The following is a 9,630-nucleotide window of genomic DNA, read 5'->3' as shown; positions in this document are numbered from 1 at the left end:
AAATAGCTTCTGAGTACGTTGAAAATCTGTATTTCAAAACTTAGCTAGCTTTCAACCTCCTTTTGTTGCCTCAGATTTTTGTTGCCTTCATTCCTTTCATCTGCCTCAGATATATACGGATTGCACTTGAAAATTTGGTAGTCGGGGTTGAGTGTCATAAGACCATCATTTATCTTGGAAGAGAAGAGTTATATAACTGGCTGCAAAAGGGCTTGCTATGTAATATGTCAATAGGACTATGATATGGAAAACAAGCACTGAGGCTGCTGAATACTTAGACGTCGGGAGAAGCATTTGCATGTGGATGATTCTGTGTTCTGTCTGATGCAGTAAATAGCACATATCCTGTGCCCTTTAAGATATTCTCAATCCTTTCATGTCTATGTGAACAATATTACAAAATCAAAGTGTGGACAAACGGCAGAAACTAACACAACATTGTAAAGCCCAATTTAAAAAAATGTGGACAGATATCCAGAGTACAACTTAGAGAAGACTTGGCTGCATGAACAGAAGACTGGCTTCTGACAGAAAGAAACAGAACTTGATTTTGATCTTATTTTGTACACACTACCATATATATATATTTTTTAATCTACAGGCCGCACTTGTTTGTGTAACCTTATACCAAAGATAATTATCTGCCTGTAATTTTCATTTTTAACCCCTGAAGATACTCTAATAGCCCCCTCTCAGCTGCTGTAGCCCTATTGGCTCTGGCAAACAAAAAGGGATGCACTACGGAGGGTTGTTAATATGTATGTAATTGCTCTGTTTACTCTTATTAACTGTTCACCATATAAGACAAGAACACGCAGAATCGGGTTTGCAGCCTAGTGATATTTGGAGTTTAAACCACAGACTTCAAGTTCTTCTTTCATGGGAGGTCCTGATCATTAGACACATAGAGCTGCTAAGGCTGTTATAAAAATAAGATGGGGGCTTCCCTGGTGGAGCAGTGGTTGAGAGTCCGCCTGCCGATGCAGGGGACGCGGGTTCGTGCCCCGGTCCGGGAAGATCCCACATGCCGCGGAGCAGCTGGGCCCGTGAGCCATGGCTGCTGAGCCTGCGTGTCTGGAGCCTGTGCTCTGCAACGGGAGAGGCCACAGCGGTGAGAGGCCCGCGTACCGCAAAAAAAAAAAAAAAAAAAAAAAAGAAGATGGGATGCTTCTCTAGAACGAAGGATGAAAATGCCAGGTTCACCCTTCTTTTCTTTTTTACTGTCTCTCGCTCTTCCTCTTTCTCTCTCTCGAAAAAATCTTATCCTTAACTCAAAAGTCTTACCTTTCTCTCTACACCTTTCTTTCCTTTGAGGTTGCTAGGACCTGTATGTTTGGGATGAGAGTGGAGGCCATGTCCTTGAATGAGATTTCCAGTTATTCACAATTTTGTTTAGCCTGGACAGCATGTTCACAAGAACACCTTTCATTGGATTTAACACCACAGCAACTCAGGACACCTCATGCAAAAAACACTTAAAAAGCCAACCAAACATTTGCAAGCCTCTAACAAAACCTGGGGTCATATTATTTAAGAGTTTTGGATTAAGGTTCCAGTCAATTACCGTTTTAGCTAAACTCTCCCTGATCGCTCTCCCTTTTCAGGCCCATCCCGTCCTGAGAAAGCTGGATTAGGGCCAGTCCTATGATTTTCTCTAATACTAGGTCTACTAGCAGGTTTATACTGTGTGGTGAAGGAAAAATACCACATTCTTGAAGAGAGAGTGGCACAAAATCAATATTCTTTGTCATTGGGGTCGTGTTGACACACGGGCCAATAATAGAAGGCAGGTCTGAATCTCAAATGTGAAGCAAAAATCCATGCTTAAATGCCTAGAAAGGCTGGGACAGATGGATTGGGAACTGTGGAAGTGTTTTCAAAATATACAAAAGTATGAACTGTTCACGAGCTTCAATTTACAGACTGCTGTTCTATATCTCACATTGGCAGAAATGCTCGTTCACTGGGCTGAGATTTAAAGGTAAATGTGCATGTGTGTGAGTGTGGCAGGGGAAGGGGACATCAGTGTTCAAAGGGAGGATTGGGAAAGGGAGAAAGGGGAGGAGTAGGGGCCAGTTCTGGGGAAGATTTCCAGGATGTCTAAGAAGGTGAGTGTAGCCTGGTAAAATAATACGTGTGGTCTAGTGCATACTTCTGTACTTATTCACAAGGTTGCTTATAATCCAAGACTATTTGCCCAGGTGGTTGAGTCTGCAGCAGTTGCTTTCTTATCTATTTACACAGAGGCAGCTGACTCTCCCTGTGGGAATGACAGCCGGCTTTTTGTGGGCTGGCATCCTGAGGTAAGGCCCCGAGCCAGGAGCCTCCACCATCATGCTGACAGGAGCTAGGAAGGTGAGCGCCAGGCTGCAGCTTCTCCATTCTTGCTTCCCAGAGGCGACAGTGGGGAGAGTTGCACTGGCTGTTCATGGAGACTAGCTGTCCTCCTTTTCTCCTTCTGAAGTGAAGCTGAGGCAGGAGCAAGAATGAACTAGAAGCACAGGGAAAGTTTTATTGGGCTGGCCCCTCACTCAGTAAAAAATCCTCCCTTTCAGCCAGAAGCGACTCAAACTCCGACTGGCTGTGCATCCTTTCCGATTGACTTAAGGTGGGCTTTGGCTTCTATTAGCCTCCAGTAAGGCCACAAATAGTACCTTATAAACAAAAGCAGAACGTTTCTAATGGACGCCTTTAGTGTCTTGAATACTCCCAGACAACTTTTTATCCTTAAGGTTTCCTTCCATGTTTCACAGTGTGACAAACTTTAGTTGTGTTACAGATAGACAAAAATAAGATAAAAGGGATACTAGAGAAATAAGGAAGGAAGGATATAATTAATGAAAACATTATTACCTGGTCCAAGCCTCATAATCTTGGGAAGCAGGCCTTTATACAAAGCTAAAATGCTAGAACCGGAAGGGAAAGAGCAACATTCTTATTCTGAAAACAAAATGCAGTTGTACCTCAGCTTTACTGAGATGCTGACCCAGCATTTACCCAGAAAAGTCATTTGAGAAAAATTTTCAAATCCCAAAACAGACAGTATCGGGCTAAGTATTCTCTGCAGCAAATTGGATGAGAGGAAAGAATTAATCCTTTAATACCCAAGCTATGCTGATCTTGTCCCATCGCAAATAGGACTTTCATCAGTGAGATGGTTTTTGTTATCCAGACAGGCCTTACTTTCAAGACAGCTGTGTATATGGACAAAATGACTCTTGGAATTGAGTTTAAAAGACCATAAACGCAGTCCTCACAGAAGGAAATACGATGCAGTTTAGATCAAAATAATAAAATACTACTTGCTTACTTGAGAATAAGACCTGCTGAGGAGGGATGAAGAGACGAAAGTAAGACTTAAAAAAAAAAAAACAGTAGAAAAAGGCACATACTTTAAATTCTTAAAAGAAAACTACCTTCACAGAACTCTCATGTTTAATTCTCTCAGGAGAATATAATTAGGTGACATTTTGATTAGATGTATAGTCAGAAGACAATTACTCTCCTGCCCACGTGGGAACAGGGCATATTATATGCAATAGCATACTGTGCAAACCGACAAGCAAAGAGTTCACCTTGGGGAAAAAAAAAAAAGTTCACCTTGGCAATCTAGGACAAACATACAGTATATTGAATGATCGTGGCTTATGCTTCTTGATGGCGTAAGAAGGTTTTGCCAACATCTCATTACTGTGTTATCTCACAAAGTTTCTCATCTATTCCCTAGAGCTTCTCAGACACACACCCAATTCAGGAGGGCTTAATGGCTCTCATCAAAATGGAAGTACAATATGGTTTTAGCAATGCTTCAGTCTTGCACATTTATTAAAATAAGAATGTGTTACCCTTCTTCCTGATAGACCGTGGCCATTGTTTTAAAACAGGTTCTGTACTTGATCTCTCCAGGAACTGGCTGAGGCCCTTGAATCCTACTTTTGGCAACATCAAAAGGGATGTTAATGACTGAGGCTATTGTGCCCGAGAGAAGACCAACCCCAAATTTTCTCAGAAACTCCAAGGTTGGATCCTAAAAGAAAAGAAGAATAAAATAACAGAAAGGGAAGCGTAAGCCCCTAAGTCGGTTAAACACTATAAAGCAATATGTATTTAAGCAGAGCGTTGCACTCCCCGGCACCCTCCTGTTATTCCAGCGGAACACATTAGGATTTCCTAGGCTGGAACTTGTTTTCTTGACAATCCCATTGGCTATGTTTTTACACATGGTCTAAATTGCTGAAGTACACATTTCCTCACACAGGATTTATAAACACAGTTCATAAAGAAAGACTGGTATGGCATATGGGGATGATTTGTATAATTGGGCTTCACAATGTACTTAGTATTACTGTATCAAAACAGGAGAAATCCAAGCACACTATTAGCTAATTGGCCAGAATATTTTACAAATGACAGCAACTTCCACCATGAAGCCTACTAAAATGCTCATTTGTGTGTGGACCCCCAAATGTTAAATTAAATCAAGGCTACTCTCGGTCTGCTGCTATTCCCCTCCAGGTTTTTTGCATTTATTTTCACGTGTAGCTGATCCACTGTACTGAGAAGTGCTAGCTTCCTGTTATTAACAAACCAACTTGGGAAGGCTGCAAAACAGCCTGTGACATTCTGTGCGTTATAAACAGTAGTAAGTCACTGGACTATTGGCTGAAGAATTTTCAACCCATTGTTCCTGAATCTTATTCTTCCTTCAATGGCAAAGGAAGAAAAGGTGAGAGACAGAGACAGAAAAGAGACAGGGAGAGAGACATACACGCACACAGAAAGGGAGGAAGAAAGAGAGAGAAAAATATTTCTTCTTTCCATTTGAATTTGGGTCCTTCACTTTGGTCTGATTTGATTTTCCACCCCTCCCTGCTCTGCTCCTGACATCAAAGTATTTAATTAGGTCTTATGTGGAAGTCACTTTCTTTTTGCCTATTTTTGTGCCTAGTGAGCTCACATTATGCTTTGTTACAATGAATTTGCTGGAAAGTTCTCATTTTGCTGTCAGCCTCAGTTCTTGCCCTGAAGAGAGGTCATCTCACAAACTGTAAGTTGCTGACGGAGACCTCCCCTATCCTTCCCCTGGCCTCTCTTTTGGTCAATACTTCGGAGGGAATCTTCACAGAGGAACAATACAGGGTAGTGCCATGATGCTATTTTTATCCAGCAGGAGAAGTAAACGTGGGAACCATTCTCTGCTTAATAAAAAAAAAAAAATCAGGTCTGAGCATTGCATGCTTATAGCTTTGATGGAAGAAGAAAAATTCTGGAAGCTCTGAAATTTTCAACTGAAACAAGAGCCAGATACCATCACAGAAACTCCTATGTGGTTAAATATAAAAAGTGAGGGGTTCGGTAATAATTCTTGGATCTGGGCCATACAGGTGTCGGGTAGGTTTAAAGGGATTTAAAAACCAACAGGGTCTTTCAACAGGAAAAACAATGCAGTGATTGCAGTATGAGTGAGGTGTGTTTAAATAATTTCCCCTCCCCCCATTCTTTTCCCTTTTACAAGGAGAGAAAAATGCCTTTATGTTACCCTTCTCCATTCTGGCACAGAAGCAGAACTGGAGCTCGGGAGGATGGCGGATTCAGGGCCAGCTCTGGTTGTCTGACCTTGCACGAGTCACTGAATCCCATGGAGCCCAGTGTGTAGAAGGGATGTTTTTAACACCCACCTTAACTTTGTACTGCATGGTTTTTCTGAGAAATAAAAACAATAATAGTAGTAAAAGTGCTATGAATATTGTACAAGCCTGGCAGAAAATGGATAGTATTTTTATGTAACCTGTTTTCTAAAGTCTCAAAACACCTATGATGAGACCCTCTTGTGGTGCTCCTGCGACACAGCCAAGGACAAGGGTGAAAGTGATGACTTGTATATGCACAGTGACCTTTTGGGAAGTTCAAGGGACCCTGTCAATCACACAGCGTCTCCCACCTCCTGATGTGTTCGCTGAGGATTGGAGTTGGGGAGGGAGGAGAGGCTAAGACACTTAATGAAGGTCATTATGTTTAAGATGCTGTTGGGGACCAAATCCTAAGGTCTTCAAGCCATCATAGTGTTCACTAGCACAAGCGTACATTGAACCCATGTTTTCTATTAATTTCCCAGCTCAACAGTAAGATCCCACAGTAGTTCCCAAATCCAGTTGTGCATCAGAGTTACCTGGGAGCTTTACAACATACGGATACCCAGACCCACCTCAGACCCACCTTAGGTTCCCAGAATCACCTGGGAAAGTACCTAGAAGTTGCTTTAAAATAAGCCCATGCACATATGGTCACCTTATCTTTGATAAAGGAGGCAAGAATATACAGTGGAGAAAAGACAGCTTCTTCAATAAGTGGTGCTGGGAAAACTGGACAGCTACATGTAAAAGTATGAAATTAGAACACTCTCTAACACCATACAAAAAAATAAACTCAAAATGGATTAAAGACCTAAATGTAAGGCCAGACACTATCAAACTCTTAGAGGAAAACATAGGCAGAACACTCTATGACATAAATCACAGCAAGATCCTTTTTGACCCACCTCCTAGAGAAATCGAAATGAAAACAAAAATGAACAAATGTGACCTAATGAAACTTACTTTTGCACAGCAAAGGAAACCATAAACAAGATGAAAACACAACCCTCAGAATGGGAGAAGATATTTGCAAATGAAGCAACTGACAAAGGATTAATCTCCAAAATTTACAAGCAGCTCATGCAGCTCAATATCAAAAAAACAAACAACCCAATCCAAAAATGGGCAGAAGACCTATATAGACATTTCTCCAAAGAAGACATACAGATTGCCAACAAACACATGAAAGGATGCTCAACATCACTGGGAATGTAAATTGATACAGCCACTATGGAGAACAGTATGGAGTTTCCTTAAAAAACTAAAAATAGAACTACCATATGACCCAGCAATCCCACTACTGGGCATATACCCTGAGAAAACCATAATTCAAAAAGAGTCATGTACCAAAATGTTCATTGCAGCACTATTTACAATAGCCAGGACATGGAAGCAACGTTAGTGTCCATGAACAGATGAATCGATAAAGAAGATGTGGCACATATATACAATGGAATATTACTCAGCCATAAAAAGAAACGAAATGTTGTTATTTGTAGTGAGGTGGATGGACCTAGAGTCTGTCATACAGAGTGAAGTGAGTCAGAAGGAGAAAAACAAATACCGTATGCTAACACATATGTGTGGAATCTGAAAAAAAGAAAAAAAAAAGGTCATGAAGAAACTAGGGGCAAGATGGGAATAAAGACACAGACCTACTAGAGAATGGACTTGAGGACACAGGGAGGGGGAAGAGTAAGCTGTGACAAAGTGAGAGAGAGGCATGGACATAGGTACACTATGAAACGTAAAATAGATAGCTAGTGGGAAGCAGCCACATAGCACAGGGAGATCAGCTCGGTGCTTTGTGACCACCTAGAGGGGTGGGATAGGGAGGGTGGGGGGGAGGGAGACACAAGAGGGAAGAGATATGGGAACATATGTATATGTATAACTGATTCACTTTGTTATAAAGCAGAAACTGACGCACCATTGTAAAGCAATTATACTCCAATAAAGATGTTAAAAAAAAAAGAACTTCAGGACTTCTGACATTGCCAGGCTGAGGGCCCATGTCTGGGAATCACTGATTTTGATATTCCAGGCAGACAAAGCAGATGGTCAATTGCTACCCCTCTGGGCATTCTAGGGAGGAGAAAAGTCTTTTGGGGATGGCCAAGAGCTATCCCTCACCACCCGGCCTCTGGGCCCCTTTCCAGCCTCTTCCTCTGAGTCCATGGTCTGCTCTAGGCAGCAACCCAGACTGGGATCGGATGCGCCAAGGAGAGCCCTGCCAGCTCACCTCTGCTTTCTTTGCTGCATGTCATCAACCATCCTCGGAAGAACACAGTCCCTCAAATGCCCCTCCCCTTCATCCCCCTCCGGCTGCTCTTGCTACTTCTTTGGCTTTAGCTCAGGTTCCCATTACTTTCACCAAGTCTTGCTTTCTTCTTGCTTCTATCATCTGTTCTTCACAGTGGCACCAGGGATTTTTTTTTTTTTTTTTAATAAAAACGTATCTGCTTCTGATGCCTCCCTACTCAAAGACCCTCAACCCTTCCCCACAGCACAGAGAGTAAAGCCAAAGCTCCTCATTGGCCTTTGGTTTGTTTCCCATGATATGCCTTCAACCTACCTTTCTAGCCTCAAATTCTACACCTCTACCCCCAAGCCAAACTACACTCATGCTGGTTAAATCATAATCATGCCCATTTCTACCGAACACTTTTCTAAGTCCATGTTTTTCTTCAAACAACTCCCACAACCTAGAATGTCATTCTCCATCATATTCACAGATAGCAGCCCCACTTTTTATGGTCCAGCTTAAATCCCACCTTGCCCAAGAGACTTCCGTGGATCCCCATCAAAATTGATTTCTCCCTCTTGGGCACTCCTGAAACACTGCCTGATCCTCGATCGTCCTTGCTCTGGCTCTCTTTGTGTCTGGTTTATTTTTGTGTGTATCGATCTTCCCTGCTGGAATGTGAGCTGGCACAGAACAGGAGCATGTGTTATTCCTCTTTGTGTCACCTACTACAGTGTGCACAGTAAGTGCTAAATAAATGTCTGCGGATTAGCCTATCACTGTAGTTTATCTTTGTAGAAACAATGAGAATCAAGCTTTGACCTTAATCACTATTTCTCAAAACTCAGTATCTTCTACCCTGTAAATGAACCCCTATTAGAACTTTATGTTTCTGTCTTTCTGCCAGGAGGCGTTAACATGGGGACATGACAAGGCATAGGACATTTGCAAAGTGGAGTATTTCCAGGCAAATGAATTGAGACTCTCAGGTCATAGAGCCAGGCCTGGGCTTGCCAGACCCCATTACTCAGGGACTCACAGAAAAAAACATGATATGGCATCCTGTGACCAGATTTTAGCAAAAGAATGCAGTGGGCACAGAGTAAAGACTTGAAATATTACTCTTTGGGCTGGCTCTTCTTTCTTACACTTCCTGATCTTTCCCCTAGTAGGGAGAGGCATCCACTTGCCTGAAGAATGAGGATTGTTGTAGCAGGACTATAAAGAGAGAGCAAAAGGTAATATTTAGTGTTTCTGGTTTTCAAATTAGGCTCTTCAGTGTATTACATCAGTTAATCTTCACAGTCTTTGAGGTAAGAACTATTATTTTTATTTCTATTTTACAAATGAGTGAACTGAAAGCTTAGGTGTAAGAAGGGAATTTTTGTTACATCCAAGTGAACCCAAGACTTTGCCTTAGGGGATAGTTTTTCTACTGGTATGCCTAAGGGTTGGTGGGTGGGTTGTTGTGGGAGGTGCCTGAGAACCTCCTGAAATTATAAGCAATGGTTCTGGGTATGTGCAGATGGGCTTTTCAGGAGAAAATGTCTATAGATTTTATCAGGCTCACAGAAGCTTAAAAACATCTTCATCAAATCATTTCCCCTACCAATAAATTTATAAAGTAAAAAAAGGACAGTGCAGTGTTGAAAACATTGGGGCTGAAAACAGAAAGCCCTCATTTTCATGGGCGTTATCAGGCAATTCACCTTAGTGAAAAGATTTCTGCAAATATTTCCACTCTGGACTCAG

The 9,630-nt window shown here is 41.8% G+C and overlaps 1 protein-coding gene across 1 annotated transcript in view; it reads right to left on the bottom strand.

The window, feature by feature from the left end:
• Positions 1-9,630, bottom strand: part of SLC25A21 (solute carrier family 25 member 21) — a 511,705-nt gene that overhangs the window by 2,874 nt on the left and 499,201 nt on the right. The window contains exons 8-9 of the mRNA XM_067737301.1: positions 3,846-4,027; positions 2,854-2,906 (exon numbers count right to left, since the gene is read on the bottom strand). Coding sequence (XP_067593402.1) covers positions 2,854-2,906; positions 3,846-4,027 — 235 coding nt within the window. The remainder of the gene's footprint in view (positions 1-2,853; positions 2,907-3,845; positions 4,028-9,630) is intronic.

The sequence above is a fragment of the Pseudorca crassidens genome, chromosome 1 (assembly GCF_039906515.1).
Source record: "Pseudorca crassidens isolate mPseCra1 chromosome 1, mPseCra1.hap1, whole genome shotgun sequence".
NCBI classification, from domain to species: Eukaryota; Metazoa; Chordata; class Mammalia; order Artiodactyla; family Delphinidae; genus Pseudorca; species Pseudorca crassidens.
This window is presented reverse-complemented; position numbering and strand designations above follow the sequence as displayed.